Here is a 25,869-nt window from a genome sequence, read left to right as displayed (position 1 = left end):
AATTAATTATTAAATAAGTTCATACTTATAGAAGAGTGAATGGGTGGTGTTTTTGATTTCACTGGTCAACTTTCTGTAGGAATTAAACCTCAGCAATCACACATTACAGATTTCACCGATATATAAGTGCAGGTGTTCCCCACAAGAGGGCATTGTTTTCACTTAAGGTCTCTAACTCAGTGGTTTTCAAACTTGTTCCTGGGGACCCACAGCTCTGCACATTTTTCATGTCTCCCTAATTTAAACACCTGATTCAGATCATCAGCTCATTAGGAAAGAGCTCCATGAACTCAAATGAGTGTGTCAGATAAGGGAGACAGTGGGTCCAGAGGAACAGGATTGAAAATCACTGCCTAACTAACGAGTCAATAAATCTAGCTAGCACCATGTTTAATTTTTAACAGATATGAAATCCAGGCTGTGAGGGATTCAAAATACAGTGTGTTCAATGGGCTGTACTGTTGTTTAACAACAAACCGATTGTTCAGCTGAAAAAACATCTTTCCAAAAACACTTTTAGTACATAAAACTCCATAAAACAGCTTTGAAACTAAGTTTCGAATTTTAAACTTTAATGGTTTAGAACTGGCAGTGATAATTGAGAGAATTTCAAACTCATGAGGCGCAATTATAGAAAATTACTTAAGTATCCACGAGAGATTCCAACAATTTCTGTTCTAACAATTTGATAAACCTTTCATAGTAACCTTCCATTTGTTTTCATTACAGAGAACTATATTCTCAGAATGTTGCCACTTTAGATGACACATGCCATTTTCAAAAGAAAAAAACGTTCAAATGTGCTACCTGAAGGTACTGTACACACACACACACACTCACACTCACACTCACACTCTTCTGTGCTGTAGCTGCTGATTTGCACTCAATAGAACAGCATGTAAGCTGTTATTGCAAAAGATCCTTTAATACCCTCTGGATCTTGAGGCTTAATACAGAGTCTGGAATTTTGGGGCTTTTGGTGACTCACTAAACACGAATAGTTTCTCACAGCTGCTTGTATCTATTATGTACTGTATAAATTTGATACTGGTTTGTGAGTACCTTTGGGCTTGGCAAAGGCAAAAGACCTTTTCTATCCCCTGAAGTATGATGCAAACTACTTTAATAGTATAGTAGGGTACAATAAGTCTAAAGAGGTTATTTAGGTCCATTGTAACTACTGGAGAAGTTAGAATGGAGACCTCTTAAAATGTGTTTTGGTATCAAACTGAACCCTGAGTGTATTATGGCAAAAAAGGTTTAAAAAAAAAAACGGAAAAAAAAAAACATTAATAAATGATTATTGAGTAAAATTACTTTAAATATTAAAAATGACTTCAAAATAAAAAATACTTAATTAAAATTGTAATTTATAATTAAAAAATAAAAAACTAAAGCAATTAAAAATAACTTTAAAAAATACTTTAAAATAAAAAAGTTACTTCAATACTTTACTTAATTACTAAAACGTACTTTCAAATTACTTAAAATATTTGAATTTTTTTAATAATTTTAAATATTACATAATTTTCACAAACTTCAAATTGTGTGGATCCACTCATATGCACCCACTTAAAATATAGAGTCAAATTTTACAAACAGATTCAAATAAATAAAGTTGCACAACATGCTGAAAGTCTAAAGGTAATCGCCCATAAGTTCAACAGAAAACTTAGATCCAGGGAACATCAGTTCAAGTCAGGTTCCTTTTGCCAAACCACATTTATTCTTCCTTTTCACCAGGTCCTCAAGCTAATAATCAACCCAGTGCACTCAAATTAACCCAGCACTGATCATGAGTGGCTCACTCGACGCATTTCTGTTTAGATTTTACTCTGATTAGCAATTATCTCTGAAACTCTCAAACACATCTTCTTATGCTGAGTTCACACTGCACGATATTCGCCCTGATTTTCACTCACGACAGATTTTACGAAATCGCTGACGCCCAAGAAATATTTGATAGAGAGATATAATAATAAAAAATGTAATTAAACATAAAAGGGGGCTATGGTTAAATCATATTCTTCTATAAAGGGAAAAAGATTTATTGCATTTTTCTTTTTCATCACTTTGAGAGCTTTTGTATAAGAAATAAACTCATCATAAAATGCACAAAACGTTGGTTTCACTTTCAAGAAGTTAGATTTGTGTATATACATGTTTCCCAGCAGAAGTACAGTGTCTATAGAAAGTCTTCATACCCCTTAATTTTTTTCACATTTTGTTATTATGCTTTAAATTACTTTTTTCCTGAAAACACTGAAAAAATGACATTGCACAAGTCTTCATACCCTTTGCTTTGACACTTGAAATTTAGATCAGGAGCATTCCAGTTTCACTGGATCTTCTTTGAGATGTTTCTGTACTCTGACTGGAGTTAACCTGTGACAAATTCATTTGATTGGACATGATTTGGAAAGGCACACACCTGTCTATATAAAGTTTAACAGCTGAAATGGATGTCAGAGCAAGCCATGAGGTCAAAGAAATGGCCTGCAGAGCTGAGAAACAGGATTGTGATGAGACAGATCTGGGGAAGACTACAAACAAATTCTGCTGTGTTGAAGGTTCACAGGAGCATTTGGCCTCCATAATCCTTAATGGATGAGGTTTGAAACAATCAGGACTCTTCCTAGATCTAGCCTCCTGGCCAAACTAAGCAATCGAAGGAGGAGGGTCCTGGTTAGAGAGGTGATCAAGACACTGATGGTCACTCTGGTTGAGCTCCATGATCTTATATGGAGATGGGAGAAATCACTGCGACACTCCACCAATCTAGGCTTGATGACAAAGTGACCAATCTCAAGCTTCTCCTCAGTAAAGATACATGAAACTCTGATTGGAATTTACAAAAATACACCCAAATAACTCTCAGACTATGAAAAAAAAAAAAGATTATCTGGCCTGATGAACCTGAATTCCTCATATCTGAGGGAAAACACCGCTTATCACCTGCATAATACCATCCCAGCGGTGAAGCGTGGTGGAGGCAGAATCACGCAGTGGGGGTGTTTTTCAGCAGCAGGGACTGGGGAAGTGATCAGAGAAGACAGAAAGCTGAATGCAGCCAAATACAGAGAAATCCTTAATGAAAACCTGGTTCAGAGCGCTCAGAACCTCAGACTGGGCTGAAAGTTCACCTTCTAACTTGACAATCACCCTACGCACACAGCCAAGACAATGCAGGAGAGGCTTAGGGACGACTCTGTGAATGTCCTCGAGTGGCTCAGCCAGAACAGGGACTTGGAGGCAATCAGACAGCTTTGGAGAAACCTATAAATGGCTGTCCACCGATGGTCTCCAGCCAACCTGACAGAGCTTGAGATTATCTAAAGAGAAGAATGCAGATCTGCAACGCTTGTTGCATCATACTCAAAAACACATGAGGCTGTAATTGTTACCAAAGTGCTTTAACTAAGTTTTGAGTTAAGGGTATTTTTTTCAGTGTTTTATTTTTAATACATTTGCAAAGTTGTGATATATCCGTTTTTTGCTTTGCCATTATGGTGAGTGGGGTGGGGTGGGGGAGGGGGACGACATAATAACGCAACATAACAAAAAGGGGTATGAAGACTTTCTATAGGCACTTTATGTTGTTAACAAGGAAGTCATCTTTGTTACTGTTTCATCGGGGAGGAGACACCGCAATAGCAGCGTGATCTTGCGTTATTTCTTTATCACTTCTCGCGTGCGTTAGGTTGAGAAACGTAGTTTGCGGAGCAGACAGAGCTGTCGGCGATTCTTCCTGTTGTAAAGTCATGCTGTGTGTAACCTCCTGTCGCCGATCCATCATGCAATGTGTGAACACCGCAGCGACTGAACGCTACCCCAGATAGTCGTGCAGTGTGAAAACAACGGTGATCCGATGACTCTGAAAATCATGCAGTGTGAACTCGACGTGTTAACACATGAATAGTGCATCGCTATGTACGTTTAGGGAGTGCAGATGCATGCATAGTTTGTTTCAGTACGCGGCTTTGGTCAGGTACGCGTTTGTGTGTGACAACCTCGGACATCAGCCAATCACAGACGGCCGTACATTGGTCAGCCAATCACAGCGCAGCGCCGAGCGTCACAACCGGGACGCTGCAGCTGAGCGCTGATGCTTAGATCAGTGTAATATCCAACGAGACAGGCGCAACCTCACACCTGCTTTTCCGTTATATTACTTCACCAAACCGACGGATTCTTTAAGACTTACTATCATTCGCGTTTAACCAACATCCATGCGATTCTTCAGGCTTACCTTCAAGTGCTTTGTCGACTGCTTTTGAGACCCTTTTATTCATTGTCTGCCAGCGACGCACGTCAATTATTATAATTTGGAGATCAATCTTGTCAACGTTCTGCTGAGGATCAATTTCACACAAACAATCAGACAGCAACCCCACGGAAAAGTACTGAACAACGCGAATTAAAAAATAATAAAACGTGAAGAACCGTTATTTGTAAATTCTCGGGCGCGCGGCGCTCCTGCTGGCCAGCGCGCGGCATGTCGCCAGAAGAGCATTTCTCCAGTAAGAATGAGTTTATAACTATATGCTTGTTTGTTTACATTCCTATTGATGATAACATGAATAACACCTTAATTACTGTGTATTTACATAGACCTGATATAAAATGTAATCTATAAATTGATTGAATCAGATTGGTGTTTGCGTAATGTATCTTTCCATTACACAGACTGCTCTAAAAACTGTCGAGTTATCTGAACAGGATCCAGATCTGGTCTCTCCATGTATTTACCTGTATCAAATGTCTCTCCTTCACTTTCTTCCTTACACACACACACACACACACACACACACACACACACACACACAGTCCCTCAATCCGCTCCAATCTGGATCCAGCTGCATCTCTGACATACATAAAACTGCCAATGATGTTATAGGAACACAACAATCAATCAAATCATCATGCTGGATGGGTGCAATATATATATATATATATATATATATATATATGTGTGTGTGTGTGTGTGTGTGTGTGTGTGTGTGTGACCCTGAAATACAAAACCAGTCAAAAGGGTCCATTTTGATTTACATCATCTGAAAGCTGAATAAATACGCTTCCCATTGATGTATGGTTTGTTGGGATCGGACAATATTTGGCTGAGATACAACTATTTGAAAATCTGGAATCTGGGGGTGAATCTAAATATTGAGAAAATCGGGTTTAAAGTTGTCCAAATTAAGTTCTTATAAATTTACAGTAGGATATTTACAAACATGATCTTTATATCCTAATGATTTTTTGTATAAAAGAAAAATTGATAATTTTGGCCCATACAGTGTGTTGTTCGCTATTGCTACAAATATACCCCAGCGACTTATGACTGGTTTTGTGGTCCAGGGTCACACACACGCACACACACACACACACACACACACACACACATATATATATATATATATACAGAGCTGGGCAGATTACTTACAAATTGTAATCCGTTTCTGATTCCAGATTACATGACACAAATTGTAGTCAGTAATGTAATCCGTTACATTACACATTTAGGTAATATAATCAGATTACTTTTAGATTACTTTTGATTTAACTCGTTTATCACATTGATTTAAATAGCATTATCTTGTACCATAATGATGTAAAAAATGCAAAGAGTAAGAAAACTTGTTCCATTCATTGTAATTAACAACATGAAGTGCATTAAACATTATATTACATCAAGGTTTCCCAAACTAGGGTTCGTAAAGGAACTGCAGGGGGGTTGTGAGTTTAATGAAAAGCTGACTATTAATTAAATCATAAAAAAATTTAAATGAAAATAAATCATTTTAAAACAAACTCCCTTTCTTTTCTTTTTTTTTTCTTTTTAAATTTTTTTTTTTTAATTTGAACTCCCTTTCGAGGAAAGTCTCTTCACTTGTCGGCCATATTTGCAACACCTCCGGCAGCTCGTACAATGTTTAATGAATGGGGGAATTCTGAAATCTCAAAAACTGCTCGCTGAACTCACAATTAAATTACATACAGTGCCCTCCAAAAGTATTGGAACAGTGAAGACAAAATTGTTCTGTTGGCTGTGGAGTCAAGACATTTGCAAATATGATTAAAAGATGAATATGAGACAAAACTACAGAATGTCACATTTTATTATTAGCTGTTTCAACACATACATGTTTTACCAAATAAAAAGAACAGCACTTTTAGAGTTCATCCCACTCATTGATGTGAGCATAAGTATTGGGACAGTTGAACATAAGGCAGGTATAAAAGATTAAAAGCTATTATTTTGTTGCAGATCCCTTGCGCACAATCACAGCAGTGAGTCTGTGACCCATAAACATCTCCAGACTCTTGCTCTCATCCTTTGAAATACTTTTCCCAGCCTTTAATGCAGCCAATTCCAACTGTTGCTTGTTTTGGGGAGTTTCTGCCTTTAGTCTCCTCTCCAGCTGCTGAAATTCATGTTCAATCGGATTTAAATCTGGAGATTGATTTGGGCAATCTAAGACTTTCCATTTCTTTGCCCTGATGAACTCCTTGACTGAACTGGCAGGGTGTTTTGGGTCATTGTCCTGATGCAACATGAAGCACTTCCCAATGAGTCTGGTGGCATTTTCTTGAATATTGGTAGGCAAGATGGTTTTGTACTCTTCCAAATTCATTCTGCTACTGTCATCATACATTAAGTCATCAGTAAAGTTGAGAGGGCCTGTTCCAGAGACAGCCATGCATGCCCATGCCATGACACCACCTCCACAATGCTTTACAGATGAGGCTGTATGCTTGGGATCATTGCAGTTCCCTTTTTTTCTCCACATTTTTGCTTTCCCGTCACTTCACAAGGTTCATCCTTGTCTCATCGGTCCATAAACACAGTTCCAAAACTCTTCTGGCTCACCTTTGTGCTTTTTTGCAAACTCTAATCTTGCCTTTCTATTTTTGGAGCTGGTCAGAGGTTTGTTTCTTGCTGTGTAGCCTCTGTAATTCTGTGTCAAAGTCTCCTGAGGACAGTAGATTGTCAGAGCATCATCCCAGCTTTCTGGAAGTTGTTGGTGATTTTACAGACACATCTATTAGGGTTCATTTTCACAGCTTTTATGATTTCTCTGTCATCAACTACTGTTGTTTTCTCAGCCGATCAGGTCATTGTTGGTTGCTGGTGTCGCTGGTGGTTTCCAAACTCTTGATTTCTCCATGCTCTTTGTTTTTGCTAGAGCTCTAATTGATTTCCTCTTTTCTTTTAGCATCCAAATTGCCTGCTTTTCTCTCAAAGTCAGCTCCCTCATCTTCATCCTGGTTTGTGTGTGTCATCATCGAATGCAAGATTCAGAATGCAGAAGTAACAGATATAACTGATACGACACATTCCCTGTTTTTAATATCTGAAGAATTAATGCAACAGGACACAGCTGGTCACTCAGAAAGACCTGTGAGGCAACTGTTCCAATACTTATGCTCACATCAGATCGAGGGATGAAACTCTAAAAGTGCTGAACTTCTTAGCTGGTAAAACATCTATGTGTTGAATCACCCAATAATAAAATGTGACATTCTGTAGTTTTGTCTCATATTCATCTTTTAATCATATTTGTAAATGTCTTGACTCCACAGCCAGCAGAGCAATTTTGTCTTCACTGTTCCAATACTTTTGGAGGGCACCGTATGTCAAATCAGCAACAAAAATCTTTTGTCCCATGAATATTTATTGCCCCATGAATGTTGTTTCTTATGCTCAAATAGCGTTTAAAAAGCTTATTTTTCAGGCTAGACCAGGCAATGCGCATTCGGAGTCATGACGTGCTTTTGACTGTGCATATGCATTGGCTGGTCTAGTCAGGTTTCTATATTGCGCGTTGCAGTTTCTCCCATTCATAGGAGAGAACCGTCTTTGTATTTCTATAGTCTTTGTTTTAAATAAAACACTTACTAAAAAAAGGTGAAATATTTTTATTTACCTGCATGCCATGTGATCATTAATCAACATCAAAGAAACCATGAGCATGCAAATGTGTTACTTAATTATTGAAATATTTATTTTAAAATCTAAGGGGTACTTAAAGCAAATATATTTGGTGAATAAGGTTTAGATGACAAAAAGTTTTGTAATGCCTGCATTACATGTAACTAAGAAATGACGTGAATATGTGCATTTTAATTAGTTATAATTAATAATACATGGTTAAAAAAGTAACTGTAGTCTGATTACGGGTATTTTAAAATGTAACTTACTCTGATTACAAGTACTTACTTTTTGGAATCTGATTACGTAATCCAGATTACATGTAATCAGTTACTACCCAGCTCTGTATATATATATATATATATATATATATATATACACACACACACACATGAACTATTTAAATCAAATATGCACATTTTTGATATTAGATTTTTACACTTTTCTACAGACTACTGGAGTTCATATCAGTTAAAATTCTGCTGTTATTAAAGCAAAAGAAGGGTCAAGCATTCACAAAGTCGTGTTCGTCTCTCTCTCTCAGATGATGGCGGCACGTGTGAGGATGAATCTCAGGAGGAAGCAGAAGTCGCCCGTCCTTTGGTGTCAGAGACTGAGGGGTCCAGTACGGAGGTTGCTGAGCCCAGTGTTTGCACGGGTTTGATGGAGACCGGTGACCCCAACACAGACCTGGGGCATTCAGAGCGACAAACATGGAGCAGACAGATGGACTTTATCATGTCCTGTGTTGGATTTGCTGTTGGCCTTGGAAACGTCTGGAGATTTCCTTACCTCTGTTATAAGAATGGAGGAGGTGAGATATATACAGTCAGGCACAAATATATTATATTTAACCAAACAGATACATAGTGGGTCTAAATGTCTTGAGACCAAATTGAAAATGTGAGATTTTCCTTTCTATACTCAATTATTGACCAATTAGTGACCCTCAATTTAAAAAATAATATGTTGCTGACCCTCAAGCCATTCAAGATGTAGATGAGTTTGTTTCTTCGTCAGGACAGATTTTGAGAAATGCAGCATAGCATCATTTGCTCACCAGTGGATCCTCTGCAGTGAATGGGTGCCGTCAGAATGAGAGTCCAAACAGCTGATAACAACATCACAATAATACACACGATCCCAGTCCATTAATTACTGTCTTGTTAAGTGTTTGTCTTATTTGTAATCCATCAAGACATTTTAACTTCAAACCATTGCTTTTGTCCAAAATAGTCCATAATCCAAAATAACTTCATGATAGCTTCCTCCAGTGAAAAAGTCCATCCCTTGTCCTCTCACATCAAAATCCACCAATGTATTTGTTTAGATCTGTTTTGGACTGTTTTTGCTTGATCTATATATTTCTCTATGCATATTTCTGATTCAGAAAAAACTTTTTCACTGGAGAAAGCAATATTATGGACAGAATGTTACAAACATCTTAATAATGCATTTTAAGTTTTGTTAACTGATGGATTGGAGTGGTGTGGATTACTTGTGGATTATTGTGATGTTGTTATCAGCTATTTGGACTCTCATTCTGACGGCACCCATTCACTGCAGAGGATCCACTGTTGAGCAAATGATGCAATGCTACATTTCTCAAAATCTGTCCTGACGAAGAAACAAATTCATCTACATCTTGAATGGCCTGAGGGTGAGTGAATTTTCAGCAGGTTTCCCTTTTTGGCTGAACTGTTCCTTTAACACTAATATACTAAATCATCTGAAGTGTAATGAGGTATCTGCCAGTAGAGATAAACTAGAAGGTCAAAGCGCTGAGAAAAATAAAAGTGGGCCCGACAGACAGGAAGAAAGAGGAAGGACAATGGCTGTCTACTGTTCATGGCCTGAGTTTATCAAAGGTTGAAGAAGTGACACTCTGTTCTTTGTTCTCCTCTCCTTCTCTCGTAACATTAACCATCTGCGCAGCTCTTCTGATGCATGTAGGTGGTGATGTATGTTGCTCAGAGTTATAAGCTTTTTTTGTTTCCCCTTTACTGCCAGCTGAAGCCTGTCAATAATTCAGCATCAGTGTCATCAGATGCCTGATCTCAAGAACAGGGTCAGTTGTGTCTATAGAGCTGATACTAAACATTGGATTTGTTATCTGTCTGTAAACAACATGATTTGCAATGGAGATCTAATCTATCTTGCTCTCTCTTTTACATGCACAAAGACTACATTTTAAGAGTTTACTTAAAGGGATAGTATGCCCCAAAAATGAAAATTACCCCATGATTTACTCACCTTCAAATCACCCTAGGTGTATATGACTTTCTTCTTTCAGACGAATACAATCGAAGTAATATTAAAAAATGTCCTGGCTCTTCCAAGCTTTATAATGGCAGTGAATGGGGGTTGAGATTTTGAAGCAAAATAAAGCGCATCCATCCATCATAAAAAGTGCTCCACATGGCTTCAGGGGGTTAATAAAGGCCTTCTGAAGCGAAGCGATGTGCTTGTGTAAGAAAAATATCCATGTTTAAAACTTTATAAACCGTAATTTCTAGCTTCCACTAACTGTCGTACACACGTTCACGAGAGAGTGGCGTCCAGCGGATGACGTAGGACATAGGCGTAGCATAAGCAAAACAAAACACCAGGAATTAGAAGTACAAAACGAGGATTTGTAAAGAAAAATATCGGAGGATTTCGATATAAGCCGAGAGGAGACTGGTTTTCTGTTGCTGTAAACAAAACTTGGTTCTCGAGACCGGAGCTTACGCTACACCTACATCCTACGTCATCCACTGGACCCCACTCTCTCGTGAATGCGGTATGACAGTTAGCGGAAGCTAGAGATTATAATGATAATAATAATAATAATTTGTTACATTTATATAGCGCTTTTCTGGGCACTCAAAGCACTTAACATAGAAGGGGGGGAATCTCCTCAACCACCACCAGTGTGCAGCATATACCTGGATGATACGACGGCAGCCATAGTGCGCCAGAACGCCCACCACACACCAGCTTATTGGTGGCGAGGAGACAAGTGATGAAGCCAATCAGTGTATGGGGATGATTAGGAGGCCATGAGGGTCAGAGGCCAATGGGCAAATTTGGCCAGAATGCCAGGGTAACACCTCTACTTTTTTCGAAAGACATCCTGGGATTTTTAATGACCACAGAGAGTCAGGACCTCGGTTTAACGTCTCATCCAGAAGGATGGTGCTTGTTGACAATATAGTGTCCCCATCACTATACTGGGGTGTTAGGACCCACATAGACCACAGGGTGAGCACCCCCTGCTAGCACCTCTTCCATCACTTCTATCACTAACACCTCTTCCAGTAGCAGCGTAGTTTTCTCAGGAGTCTCCCATCCAGGTACTGACCAGGCTCAACCCTGCTTAGCTTCAGTGGGCAACCAGTCTTGGGCTACAGGGTGATATGGCTGCTGGTGATTATGATTTATAAAGCTTTAAATATGGATATTTTTCTTACACAAACATATTGATTTCCTTCAGAAGGCCTCTATTAACCCCCAAAGCCATGTGGAGCACTTTTTTATGATGGATGGATGCACATTTTTGGGCTTCAAAATCTGGACCCCCATTCACTGCCATTATAAAAGCTTGGAAGAGCCAGGACATTTTTTAATATAACTCTAGTTATATTTGTCTGAAAGTCATATACACCTAGGATGGCTTGAGGGTGAGTAACTTATAGGGTAATTTTATTTGGGTGAACTATCCCTTGAAGCGTATTGAAAAAAATAACCTATAATACATTTCATTTAATTGCAATTAACATGCAATTAAGTATCCGAAAGCATTACATTCAGTTCAAGCTTAAGTATACTATTTTTGTAATGAGCATTTTAAAAGTCTGCCTAAGTCTTGTCATTTCCTGTGTGTTGCAGGTGTGTTTCTGATCCCCTATATCCTGATGGTGTTTGTTGGAGGTGTTCCAGTGTTCTTCCTGGAGATCGCATTGGGTCAATTCATGAAACAGGGTGGGGTCGCCACATGGAACATCGCGCCTCTTTTTAAAGGTGGAGTATTATTAACAGCCTAAAAATTTTGTATTTTACATCCCAACCCTTGCCAACCTCTAGCTAAACAGATCCATATCTCATCCTGCCAGCAATTATCTTTCATTTTTAATGGCAAAACAGAATATTGATCTGTCTGGCTTTTAATATCCAGCATGATGCATAGCATGTGAAGAAGGGCAGTATCTTTCTTTCCTCCAGGGCTTGGATTGGCATCAATGGTGATCGTGTTCTTCTGCAACACCTACTACATCATGGTTCTGGTTTGGGGCCTGTATTTTCTGGCTCACTCCTTCACTTCCCCTCTGCCGTGGGCCACGTGTGGACACGAGTGGAACACGGTCAACTGTACCACTAACTTCAGCCGTGCGTGTTTCAATCAGTCACTGTCCCCTTCCCTTCCCAACGTCTCCTCCCCCAACACCAGCGCCAGCTGTCTGGAGCACACGGGTTTGCGATCATCTGTTATGGAATTCTGGGAGTAAGTGTCTTTGAAATGTTTTCCAATCCCAGATTTGTATTTATTTTAATGAGAAAATGTTGTGGCATCAGATGAGCTATTGAAGCTCTTAAAAGGATACTTCATCCAAAAATTTAAATTCTGTCATTTACTTGCTCCAAACCTGAAAGAGCTTCTTCTGTTGAGCACAAAATAAGATATTTTAAAGAGTACCTCAGTTGACGGTAGCCATTGACTTCAATAGTATAGAAAAAAATACTATAGAAGTCAATGGCTACCGTCAACCGTTTGTGTATTAACCATTTGTATGTATTATCTGTTTATGTATTAACTGTTTGTAGAAAGCAAGAAGGCCTTGCTACATTGTCAGTTGCTGTTTTGTGTCTATCAGTGTACTTTAGCTGTGATTACATTTGTATTATAGCATGGTCGTTCAGACCTTTTCGCTTTATTTTGGGAATGGCTAAGTTTTGACGAAATGTTTCTTTCTTGATCAGGCGTAAAGTCCTACGTCTGTCTGGTGGTTTGGATGAAGTGGGTGACATCAACGGTTACATGGTCTTGTGTCTGCTTGCTACGTGGGTCATTGTCTACTTCTGCATCTGGAAGGGTGTTAAGTCCGCTGGAAAGGTACAAATATATGTTTGTGAAAGATGGTGGCTGAAAATTTTTAAAAGAAATGAATACTTTTATTCAGCAAGGATGCATTAAAGTGATCAAAAATTACAGTTCATAATGTTGCGATCAATTTGCATTTGAAATCAGTGCTGTTCTTTTGAACTTTATCAAAGAAACTTGAACAAATGACTTGCGGTTTCCACAAAAATATGAAGAAATGTTTCTTGAGCAGCAAATCAGAATGATTTCTGAAGGATCATGTGACACTGAAGACTGGAGTAATGATGCTGAAAATTCAGCTTGGCATCACTGGAATATATTACATTTTGCAATATATTAACATAGAAAACAGTTATTTTCAATTGTAATAATATTACTGTTTTTACTGCATTTTTGATCAAATAAATGCAGCTTTGTTGAGCATAAGAGACTTCTTTCAAAAACAAAAACTTGTACTGACCCCAAAATTTTAGGTTGGACAGTATATATATTATATATATATCATAGTATAGTATATACAGTGTATATATATATATATATATATATATATATATATATATATAATTTAATAATATAAATAAATATTGTAACATTATTGCAGCGTTTCGTTTGTTGATTGCTTTGTATGTTGTAATGGACGTTATAACTCTGTAATGGGCTGTTGCTATTGGAAGTTTTAAGCTAATCAACAAGTACTCAAATCAATATTTTACATATACAGTGGGTATGGAAATTATTCAGACCCCCTTCAATTTTTCACTCTTTGTTATATTGCAGCCATTTGCTAAAATCATTTAAGTTCATTTTTTTCCTCATTAATGTACACACAGCACCCATATTGACAGAAAAACACAGAATTGTTGACATTTTTGCAGATTTATTAAAAAGGAAAAACTGAAATATCACATGGTCCTAAGTATTCAGACCCTTTGCTGTGACACTCATATATTTAACTCCGGTGCTGTCCATTTCTTCTGATCATCCTTGAGATGGTTCTACACCTTCATTTGAGTCCAGCTGTGTTTGATTATACTGATTGGACTTGATTAGGAAAGCCACACACCTGTCTATATAAGACCTTACAGCTCACAGTGCATGTCAGAGCAAATGAGAATCATGAGGTCAAACGAACTGCCTGAAGAGCTCAGAGACAGAATTGTGGCAAGGCACAGATCTGGCCAAGGCTACAAAAACATTTATGCTGCTCTTAAGGTTCCTAAGAGCACAGTGGCCTCCATAATCCTTAAATGGAAGACGTTTGGGACGACCAGAACCCTTCCTAGAGCTGGCCGTCCGGCCAAACTGAGCTATCGGGGAGAAGAGCCTTGGTGAGAGAGGTAAAGAAGAACCCAAAGATCACTGTGGCTGAGCTCCAGAGATGCAGTCGGGAGATGGGAGAAAGTTGTAGAAAGTCAACCATCACTGCAGCCCTCCACCAGTCGGGGCTTTATGGCAGAGTGGCCCGACGGAAGCCTCTCCTCAGTGCAAGACACATGAAAGCCCGCATGGAGTTTGCTAAAAAACACCTGAAGGACTCCAAGATGGTGAGAAATAAGATTCTCTGGTCTGATGAGACCAAGATAGAACTTTTTGGCCTTAATTCTAAGCGGCATGTGTGGAGAAAACCAGGCGCTGCTCATCACCTGTCCAATACAGTCCCAACAGTGAAGCATGGTGTTGGCAGCATCATGCTGTAGGGGTGTTTTTCAGCTGCAGGGACAGGACGACTGGTTGCAATCGAGGGGAAAGATGAATGTGGCCAAGTACAGGGATATCCTGGACGAAAACCTTCTCCAGAGTGCTCAGGACCTCAGACTGGGCCGAAGGTTTACCTTCCAACAAGACAATGACCCTAAGCACACAGCTAAAATAACGAAGGAGTGGCTTCACAACAACTCTGTGACTGTTCTTGAATGGCCCAGCCAAAGCCCTGACTTAAACCCAATTGAGCATCTCTCGAGAGACCTAAAAATGGCTGTCCACCAACGTTTACCATCCAACCTGACAGAACTGGAGAGGATCTGCAAGGAGGAATGGCAGAGGATCCCCAAATCCAGGTGTGAAAAACTTGTTGCATCTTTCCCAAAAAGACTCATGGCTGTATTAGATCAAAAGGGTGCTTCTACTAAATACTGAGCAAAGGGTCTGAATACTTAGGACCATGTGATATTTCAGTTTTTCTTTTTTAATAAATCTGCAAAAATGTCAACAATTCTGTGTTTTTCTGTCAATATGGGGTGCTGTGTGTACATTAATGAGGGAAAAAAATGAACTTAAATGATTTTAGCAAATGGCTGCAATATAACAAAGAGTGAAAAATTTAAGGGGGTCTGAATACTTTCCGTACCCACTGTATATTTGATAAGTAGCTGTGTAATAAGTGGGATAATGTACAGTCAGATGCTCATTATCTGCTTCACGTCAGTGTCCTCCTGATCATCCTGCTAGGGTTTATTTTACGGTAATGATGGCTGGCTCTACATTATCCCTTACATACACTTACTGTGCACACATCAGCCGAACCATTATGAATGTTTGTTGAGAAAATAGATCAAAAGCCAGAGCACTGGCCATGTAAGCTGATTATTAGCTCTCCCCGCGGATGTGTGTGTGCGCTGGGTTTAGTTCTAGTGCTTGACTGTCAGAGAAACGATTTCGAACTGTGATAATAAATATAAATCTATGATGATTCAGACTGTAATACTCATTTCAGGAGCTACAGTGGTTTTACATTTAGGTGGAAAAATATGAGCAGTACAGTATTGTGTCTATATGTGTGTGTGCAGGTTGTATATTTCACAGCTGTGTTCCCATATCTGGTCCTGGTGGTCTTGTTTGTTCATGGCGTCTCACTGCCAGGAGCTATTAATGGCATTATTTACTACCTGAAACCAAACTGGAGCAAACTCTCAGAGGCACAGGTGAGAGCATGGCTGCACGTGTTTAGATATATGTGGGTACGAGATTCTATGTTGCAAACCATGTCTCAGCAATTAAACATTTCATAAATAAAAATATAATGTTAAGTATTATCAAAACAGTAATAATGTTTTTTTTTTAAGAATTATTTTGGCCCAAATAAATTGTGAATCAAATCTGACGAAAACAATGGGACAACAAAAATTTGTACTTATTTAATTATTTATTTATTTCATAATTTATCTCAAAACATGCTACAGACTTTATATTTCTGGCTGGTCAAGTAAAATATGCAAGTGCTTTCAAGAGTAAACAGCACTAAGATCCAACAGTAAACAAAGATTGACTCGTGCACTGTATTTTTAAAGCAAAAACTAGAGACAAGTGACATGGTTTTATAATTCTTGTTGTCATGATGATTATGATGGCAGGTATGGATTGATGCTGCCACACAGATCTTCTTTTCTTATGCTATCGGTCTGGGGGCCCTGACAGCTCTTGGGAGCTACAACCGATTCAACAACAACTGTTACCAGTGAGCAAAATATCACACACACACACACAGGGATAATTGCATAATGTTATATTTCAAATTTGTGATCATTATACTGTGTAAGAGTAGATTAGTGTGAATTTCAATTGATTTGCATAATGTATAGATGGACGTGAGGACTGTAAATGAATCTGAGACATGTTTATGTCAACATTTTTAACAAAAGTACTTTATTTAAACATTTCTAATATTTAATGTAACATAATATTTATTCCATTATATAATATGATTTTTTTTAAATTAGTAAAGCAATAATTATTTAATTATTATTATTATTATTATTATTATTATTATATTATTACTATTATTTAATTAATTATAATTTTTTTGTGTATATAGTAGGTACAGGTAGGGGTGTGCGATATATATCGTCTGTGATAATATAATTATCGTAATTGTTGTTTTAACGATGTGCAATTTGACATTATCGAGTATTTTGCAAAAACCATTCAAAACACCCCTACGTCTAGTCTAGGTCTAGACTAGTGCGTTTGCTCATTTTTAGAGTGTGTTCTTTCACTGCATGATTCAGTCTATTAAAATACATTTACAATGATCACAAAATTCAAGATATGGGGACAGAAAATGTAAATATTTATATCATTTACAAAGAGTGCCGTTTCTTTCTCCAAAAATTACCATGAATACAAACGTAATATTGATTTTCAAAAAACAAGAAGTTAATTAAGAAACTTACATTTTAGACACCATATTGCCTGTTTTTGCTCTATTTCGACAACAAAAATAATTCCAAACACAGCCACAACGCTGTTTTGCATCTCTGAGGAACATGACAGTGTTTCGTTCCTGAATGAATCACCCGTTTAAATGATTCGGTTCAATCACAATGACTCACTTATTAGCAGTGACTTGCTGCCACCTGCTGGCGGTTTTAATTTCATATTTAAAGGGGACCTATTACGCAAAAATCACTTTTATAAGATGTTTGAACACAGTTGTGTGGCTGCAGTGTGTGAAAACAACCAGCCTATAATGTTAAAAATCCACCAACTAATTTTTTTATAAAACCAAAATGAGCTGTTTCAGATTCTCCCTCTGTTCACGTCACCGAGGGGAAAAAGTCCCGCCCATTTGTGACACTCTCTGCCCTATTAGCATAAACACAGCCCTGAATGAGAAGCTGCAGTCCGCCATTACTGGAGATATATACAATGTCAGCGCCAACGAGGCTTTACAAGTGTTGTGTTTTGGGATGCACTAATGAACATAGGAGTCGCCATAATCTCCCCTCATCTGAGCCGAGGACACTGTGGTTAAATTTCATTTTCGAAGGAAATATCCCGGAAAAAATCGGTAACGTCCCCAAAATGTTTAGGAATCAATACCAACGCTTTGTGCGTAAACATCAGCTCCAGACAAAGTAAGTATCATGCGTTTGTTTTCCAAATTGCCACTTGGCACTTTTAATTGCTAAAGCTACCATTGTCTCTGCCTATTTTCACTGATGCTGCCTTCAAGTGCTATCAGAATTATCTTAAATAGTAATGTGGTAGTTTTGACTCATACTCTAAAAGTGGCAATTTTTACAAGCTATAAAACAATTTTTGTGGGGTATTTTGAGCTAAAACTTCACATATACGACATCAGAGACTTATTTTACATCTTGTATGAAGGGGGCGTAATAGGTCCCCTTTAAAGTTTATTTTTATTATTTAAATAATTTAAAATAACAGTATTCAACGTTTTATGTTTATTATATCAAAACATTATTTATGCATTTGTAATTGCAGGTAAAATTCTTTCATGTTCTGCACTAAACAGTAGTGTGTAAATACATCTGAATGCCTCTTCAGATGCTGCTTCTGCGTTTCCCCTGCATTGCAAAGATGAATTTTCATGTGCTTGGTAACAGCCCAAATGTCTTATTATTCTCAATCACTGATTAAATGTAAGACTTTGACTCAAAAGATAATGCACACTTTTAGAAAAATAGCTTTATAAAGGTAAAAAATGCCCATAAAATGTAAAAATCTGTTTAAACTTATTGGAAAATATTAATTTCTATCAGTGTGAACTGACCACCACACAGAATATGAAGAATATAAAAAACATTAGGAGTCAGCTGTCCACGGTAGTCCTTAAGATACCAGCACAATAACACACTCAGCAAAATATCTATAAATATATTATAACAGTTTAAAATAGCTGTTTTCTATTTGAATATATTTTAAAATGTAATTTATTGTAATCAAAGCTGAATTTTCAGCATCATTACTCCAGTCTTTAGTGTCACATGATCCTTCAGAAATCAGTCTAATATGCTGATTTGCTGCTCAAGAAACATTTATTATTATTATTAGTGTTGAAAACAGTAATAAATTAATACTTTTATTCAGCAGGTATACATTAAACTGATCAAAAGTGATGTAAAGTCATTTATAATGTTACAAAAAATAAATGTTTTTCATTGAACTTTCTGTTCATCAAAGAAAAACTGTTTTAAATAAAAAATAATGTAGTATATAACATAGTAATTTTCACTATAAATGATATGAATTTTTCACTGCAAATTATATGATCAGTCTAACAACGTTTCAGACTTTTGGACCTCACTGCATGTGTGTTATTGTGTTGTTGTTTTGTCTGTAAATAAACACAGTAACGAAACAAAGGCCTCCCGGCCAAAATGTTTTTTCAGTGTTTTTTCTGTATGGCTTCATAATCCTCAGCATCCCTGTGGGCCAGTGTAGTGCGTGTGTGTTTGCATGCATGTGATCAGATCAGAGATCAGAGGTCGCATGAGTTCAACATTCACCCAGTTTAACCCTGTGCACTGTGTGTTCTGCTACATGCTAATCCCACGATGATTTCTCTCTCTCCCACTGCAGGGATGCATTCGTTCTGGCTCTCATAAACAGCGGCACAAGCTTCTTTGCAGGATTTGTGGTTTTCTCAGTTTTGGGATTCATGGCGTCCGAACAAGGCGTCGACATCAGCAATGTGGCAGAAAGTGGTGAGATATACCTCTGTCCTCATCACACTCTCCGTTCCTTCATTCTCCTTGACTGCCTGAACAAAACATACCATACTACTACAGTAGATTTTTGGACATGGTACTATAATAGTGCCATTGTATTCTTTAAACACCTTGGAATACCATACCATGCCGTGGTACATAAACATGTGGGTCTTGTTTTTCTCAGGTCCTGGTTTAGCATTTATTGCCTATCCTAAAGCAGTGTCGCTCATGCCTTTAGCGCCGCTGTGGGCGGTGCTGTTCTTTCTCATGCTTCTGGTGTTGGGATTGGACAGTCAGGTGAGGCTCCACCCACTCAATTATGACAAAGATTTGAAAAGTCCTACTGCTATTTTCAGTAAGCGAGTGATCAAACTGATTAAATTGTTACAATCCATTTTATATGGAATGGTCTGATAGAAAGTTATCTGAAAAACTCATTGTCTGAACTGTATCTTAAACTACTTCACACAGGGTGCGTTCTTGGGCTCAAAAACAGCAAGGTGGAGCACATAGAAATCAAACAAAAGGTTTCTTTTTTTTAATCTATTTTTAATTTGAACTTCAGCAAAGCAGCTTTAACTTACAACTTAAGTACACTTTAGCATTACATTTAAATAGAGTACTTATGTAAATAATAGACTTTAAAAAATATTTTAAAATAATATAAGGAGTGTTTTCAGACACTTACTTGCATGTTAATTGCAATTAAATGAAAATATATTATAGTGTAAATTTATATTAAATGCAATTAGATTGCTTTTTTGACCCACTTAAGTAGGACTTAAGTACATCTTTATATCTAATTTCATAATTAATTCTGTTTGAAATATGGTTTTGCTGAATGTACTGACAAGTATTTATAAATAAAATATAAATATACTTATAAATAAAATATAAACTATATATACTATAAAATTTGCTGTCTAAATTACTATTTAAATGTGTATGTGTGTATTTAGATTTTTTTTTTTTAAAATAACTTCTTTCTGTTTAAAGAATAACTTGTAGTACACTTGAGTGTAAATATATAAATACAAACACTTGTATATGTCGTTTATATATTAAATATATTTATATATAATATAAAATATAAGAATATGAATGTGTAAACATGTAAATATTTTCAAAGTATATACTGTATGTGTGTGTATTTATGTATACATAATAATATACACAGTACACACACATATATTATGTAAACAAAAACTTTTATTTTGGATAGTTTGACAGCACTAACAATTACATATAGTAATTTTCATATATGATGTCTTTTTTGATGCCTATTTAATTAATTGAATTAATTCAGTAAATAAATTTGTTTTCATCGTAGTTTATTTTTTCTTATCGGATAAAAAGTTTAGTTTTTTTATGTGTATTTTTTTTATGTGTATTTTTAGAATTTATGCGCATCTTGGCGTGTCCATCCAGCATTTTTTTTAAATGTGCTATTCCAAAATGCGCATAAAAATGGGTGGATGGAAACATAGATAGTCATGAAAGTGAACTCTGTTTAAGGACACTTAAGTAGCCTTTTAATTCATTAATCTTATATTATCTGCAAGTCATTTTTTTTAATGTACCTTTAAGATTTGAAATACATTACAAGTGCACATTCAGTACAATTAAGCACACTTCTTTTTCTCAAGTGTAACCTTACATGCAGTGATGAAATGCAGAAATTTTGCATGTTAAAGTCAAGTAGGAAGATATATTAGCCAGCAACAGTACAGCAGCCCACCAACGTCCGGCTATGTAATCTCTGTCAGTGTGACGCATGTGTACGTAAAGCAAATTAAAAAATAGCACAGGAATGCAAGAACACATCCTGTGTGAACGGCGCCTTAATGTTCACACAATGCCTTGGATTAGCCGTAGCACTCTTAGATTAGCAACAATGTTTGACAAGGTCAGACACATTCAGATGTCCTTGTTGCCCACATATTTCTCAGATAGATTCCTTTTTCTCTCTCAGTTTGTTGGTGTTGAAGGCTTTATTACTGGAATAATGGACATGCTGCCCCCAAAGTCATTCCTCGGCTCTCAGCGTCGTGAAGTTATTGTGGCAATATGCTGCTTTACCTGTTTTACTATTGATCTTTCCATGGTAACACAGGTACGTCTGAGGCTGACGGTGAGGTATATCATACAATAGAGTTCATATCAGTTTCCTGATTGTGTTTTTGGTTACGTTCTCTCTCTGTACAGGGAGGGATGTATGTGTTTCAGCTGTTTGATTATTACTCCGCGAGTGGGATTACTCTGCTCTGGCAAGCCTTCTGGGAGTGTGTGGTGGTTGCCTGGGTGTATGGTAAAAATCTGTTGCCATGCAAACACCGGGACTGTGATTTTGCCAAGTAGGACCTGTTCCTGAATCAACATATTTTGTTGGTCCTGCAACAACATTCCTAGCAAACGTAATTCTAACAAAAATTCAATCCTGCTTTAAAGACCAGTTGGAATTTCCTTGATGGTCCAGACTGGTTTATGGTGGTTTAGCTTTGGAACAGTGAAGCTGAAGATGCTGGTTAACTGAAGAAGTCTTGCTTGGTTAAACTAGCCAGGAAACCCCAAACCCGACCCTAAAATTAGCAGTGTTTCCAAAACGGGGGTTTATGAGGGAACTGCAAATGTAACATTTGATTGAAGCTAATGGGGCTGCACAATCATTCGATAAATAGAACTGAAATGGTGCTGTCTCCTATTAAATCACAGGCTGCGATTTCATTAAAGAATTATATAATCAGTTGTGCTCAGTGTTTCAGAGTGAAATGCGGCACTGTGTTCATTTACACATGTCCAGTTTCAGAGCTTAACATTTAGGAATGCAATGTGTGCAAGATTAACTTTTTTTTATTTAAATTTCAATTAAAAATTTAAAAGATTAAATTTACTGCATTTGTCCTGGTTTGAATGTTTGAAAGTTAATAATTTAAGACATAAATATTTGTATATAGTTGTTTCTTGTAAAGACTGAACCCAGGTATTAACACCCTTAAAATTAATTATTTCCATTAGCTGTAGAGTCTTTGTTCTTTGTGTCTGGTGTTTCAGCAGTAGCAATATGAGACATTTTCATATGAAATGAATTGTCATATCACAGTTCAAATTGCAATTACAATATATGACAACATAATCACAATAAAAAAAATTTGGACAAATTGTGCAGCTCTCTCTCGCTCTCTCCATATATATATATATATATATATATATATATATGTACCATTTTAAAATCAAAACAATCAACCAAAATAAAACTTTTACTAAAAAACATACCAAACCCTAAAATAATTCATGTTTACCCATATGCCACGACCCCATTCCATAAATATTTATATTATTATAATATATATATATATATATTATATGTCTACATAATTTTTTATTACATTTCTTTATGTTTTAGTTAATTTAGTACATCAAATGAAACTAAATGAAAATGATAGATGCTGCTTTGGCAACTACATTAAAAAAATTATTTTATTTCAATTAACATTTATTTTAATTCAAGTAACATTTTTTATGGTTTTATTTTAAGTTGACTATAACAACCTTGCTGGGAATATGCAAATGTATGTTAAATTACTGAAATACTAACTTAAAATTTCACGCATATTTGAAGTAAATATTTGCATTGAAGGGGTTCGGCTGCTACAAAGTTTGAGAAGCCCTGTTTTATATGAATGTTCTCCCATTCCAACAAGTGTATTGATTCAGGAACGTCTCGTACCTGGGAAAATCATGGCGAACATGCAGATACACATACAGAGTCTTTGTGTTAACCCATAAAAACACCTCACTCTCAGTCTCTGACTCTCTCTGAAGGTGCTGATCGCTTCATGGACAATGTGGCCTGTATGATTGGCTATCGTCCTCTGCCGTATATGAAGTGGTGCTGGTCTTATGTCACTCCGGTAGTGTGTATGGTGGGTTTTTCATGCAGTAATGGATCAGCATGGGGTTTCATGTTCTTGAGAGGGTATTAAAAGGGTGTTTGTGTGTTTGGCAGGGTGTTTTCTTTTTTCATGTGGTCAACTACAAGCGATTAGTGTATAATGCGGTGTATGTGTACCCGTGGTGGGGTGAGGTGCTGGGCTGGTTTCTCGCTCTCTCATCAATGCTTTGCATTCCTGTCACCGTCCTCTACAAACTGCTGCACTGCAAAGGCTCTCTCATGGAGGTACGACTGTCGTGTGTGTGTGTTGCTACTTTGCTTATCATGCAAAAAACTACTCTGGAGCATATCAGACTAAAAGCTACTCATGATCTGAAGTAGTTTTAGTACGTAAAGTAGTATACTTTTATTTCAGTTAATGTTTATTTAGTTTTAAGTAACAAAACTCTTTTTTTTAGTATAATTTGTTTTATTTACTGATAACTTATTTGATGCCAAATGACTTCTAGTTACTCAGCAGTAGTTGTATGAATCTGTTGTCTGATGCAGCGGTGTTCAGTTTGTGTGACTCTGTGTTTCTCTGTTCAGCGTTGGCAGCATCTGACGACACCTATCTGGGGTCGACATCACCTCGAGTTCCTTCCACCTGAGAATGAAGCCAGACTTCTACCAAAGGCAGAAGAGAATAAAAACACACTGTTATATGAAAGTGTCATTTAATATCCTGGCCAGCACTAGCAAATGATCGGATACAGACAGCACTGCCCTACACACACTCACGCACACGCACACACACACACACACACACACAGTAGTGTTCGCTCTGTCATGATGCTAGAGAATCATTCAAGTCAAGTCCATACTACACTGCAGAGCACCCATATGCCATTAACATACACAGTGTCATCCCACTTCAGCCACACTAGAGCCTGCACATATCAACTGTCATGCAGTAATAATGCTGATCTTCTCTCAGTGTAATTATATTTCAGAAGAAGGCCTCAGGCGCACAAGATAATCATGCGAGCTTGTGCTTGACTGACCGTTATCTGCCAGTGTGCTGATGTTGTTCAGTATTATGTGTTTGTGTTTGTGTTTGTGTTTGTGTTTGTTACGTTGCACTGAGATCATACAGCAGTGTTTTGGAGCAGAGAGTGGGCTAATTAATAAAAAATAAATGAAAAAAATTTAGACCAAAATCATATTGTGTGCATTTATTTGGTTTGGTAAAACCATTATGCAAATTATCAAATAATTTAAAAAAAAAAATGTTCTTAGAATGTTTTTAGATACAAAATTTTAAATATTTAAAATATATGAAGAAATGTAGTGATATATTTGCAGTGTAAACATGAAAAGAGTTATATACACTACTGTTCCAGGTTTGGGGGTGTTGAGATTTTTTAATGTTTCGTAAAGAAGTCAAGCTCAGCAAGGCTGTGTTTATTTGATATACAAATACAGTAAAAACAGTAATATTGTGAATCATTATTACAATTGAAAAATAACTGCTTTCTATTTGAATATATGTTAAAAAAAAATATTTTTTTTCTTCCTGTGATGTAAAGCTGAATTTTCAGCAGTCTTCAGTGTCACATGATCCTTCAGAAATCATTCTAATATGATGCTCAAGAAACATTTCTAATTATCAATGTAGAGAACAGCTGTGCTGCTTAATATTTTTGTGGAAACCGTGATATATTTTTTAAATAGTTCAAAAGTTCAGCATTTATTTAAAATAGAAATATTTTGTAACATTTTACATATCTTTATAGTTACTTCTGATCAATTTAATGCATCCGTGCTAAATAAAAGTAAAAGTAAAAAAAGACAATAGTCAATGAAAATTAGCTGTAATCAGGATCTTCCTAATTCATTTTTAATTATTTATGTTGGGATTAGTGTTCTTGATTCATGTTTTAATAATTTCAGTAAAATTCTTTGACACTTGAGTTCTCACTTGCTAAACCAGTTCACACACATTTTTCAAAATGACTAGACATTTTCTTAGCTATATATATATATACAGTAAGTACCTACTAACGGCAGTGATTTTGTGGTGGAATCAGGGTCATTATTGGGCACAGCAGCAGAAAGGACGGCCCGTGAAGGACAGAATGAGACCTGCTGGTCACACAACCTGGTAACGCAGGTCCTGTAACAGAGCAACAGTTCACATGAATGAGAGGGAAACACAGTAACAAGGTCTGAGCGTGTGTCATAGTAACATATCAGTGTGATATTGTTTCAAGGTCAGTTTCATTGAAGCTTCTCATCTGTACTTCCCCTTCCAGCAGCTGCAGTTTCATTCTCTCACTCTCCTTCTGTCCTTTCTTAACTCTTCCTGTCCCTTTCTTATGGTTTTCAGAGTGACCGTGTCAGTGAAAAGAGACACATTGATAGCATTCTCTCCATAAACTCTTTATGGTGATTTGTCCTCACAACACTGTGCCATCCAACAAAAACAGAAGTATGATAAATAAACTCTCGCAATTCTGAGAAAAAATTCAGA

At 36.9% G+C, this 25,869-nt stretch overlaps 1 protein-coding gene across 6 annotated transcripts; it reads left to right on the top strand.

Annotated features, from left to right (window-relative positions):
- Window positions 1–660: 660 nt before the first annotated feature.
- On the top strand, window positions 661–24,571 carry si:ch211-117c9.5 (sodium- and chloride-dependent creatine transporter 1). 6 transcript variants are annotated; one of them, XM_058762733.1, is made up of 15 exons: window positions 3,715–4,520; window positions 4,687–4,741; window positions 8,478–8,747; window positions 11,804–11,935; window positions 12,137–12,416; window positions 12,893–13,025; window positions 15,800–15,934; window positions 16,364–16,467; window positions 19,335–19,459; window positions 19,650–19,762; window positions 21,438–21,578; window positions 21,671–21,773; window positions 23,288–23,388; window positions 23,472–23,642; window positions 23,946–24,571. In XM_058762733.1, the coding sequence occupies exons 3-15, from the start codon at window positions 8,597–8,599 to the stop codon at window positions 24,075–24,077; spliced, it is 1,821 nt and encodes a 606-aa protein (XP_058618716.1). In that variant the 5' UTR covers window positions 3,715–4,520; window positions 4,687–4,741; window positions 8,478–8,596; the 3' UTR covers window positions 24,078–24,571. The 6 variants fall into 6 exon arrangements, with proteins under 6 accessions (XP_058618714.1, XP_058618718.1, XP_058618715.1 ...); XM_058762734.1 differs by having other exon boundaries at window positions 4,687–4,751; XM_058762731.1 differs by lacking the exons at window positions 3,715–4,520; window positions 4,687–4,741 and adding an exon at window positions 661–813.
- Window positions 24,572–25,869: the final 1,298 nt, after the last annotated feature.

This window comes from Onychostoma macrolepis, chromosome 23 (assembly GCF_012432095.1).
Source record: "Onychostoma macrolepis isolate SWU-2019 chromosome 23, ASM1243209v1, whole genome shotgun sequence".
Classification (NCBI taxonomy): domain Eukaryota; kingdom Metazoa; phylum Chordata; class Actinopteri; order Cypriniformes; family Cyprinidae; genus Onychostoma; species Onychostoma macrolepis.
Note: the sequence above shows the minus strand (reverse complement) of the source record. Positions and strands in the feature narration are given on the sequence as shown.

Bases quoted from the DNA above. Each gene is read 5' to 3' on its own strand.
- si:ch211-117c9.5 (XM_058762731.1), top strand. From the start codon at position 762: ATGACACATGCCATTTTCAAAAGAAAAAAACGTTCAAATGTGCTACCT. The intron at 13,026-15,799 runs GTACAAATATAT...GTGTGTGTGCAG, and splicing joins GTGTTAAGTCCGCTGGAAAG to GTTGTATATTTCACAGCTGT. The intron at 21,579-21,670 runs GTACGTCTGAGG...CTCTCTGTACAG, and splicing joins ATCTTTCCATGGTAACACAG to GGAGGGATGTATGTGTTTCA.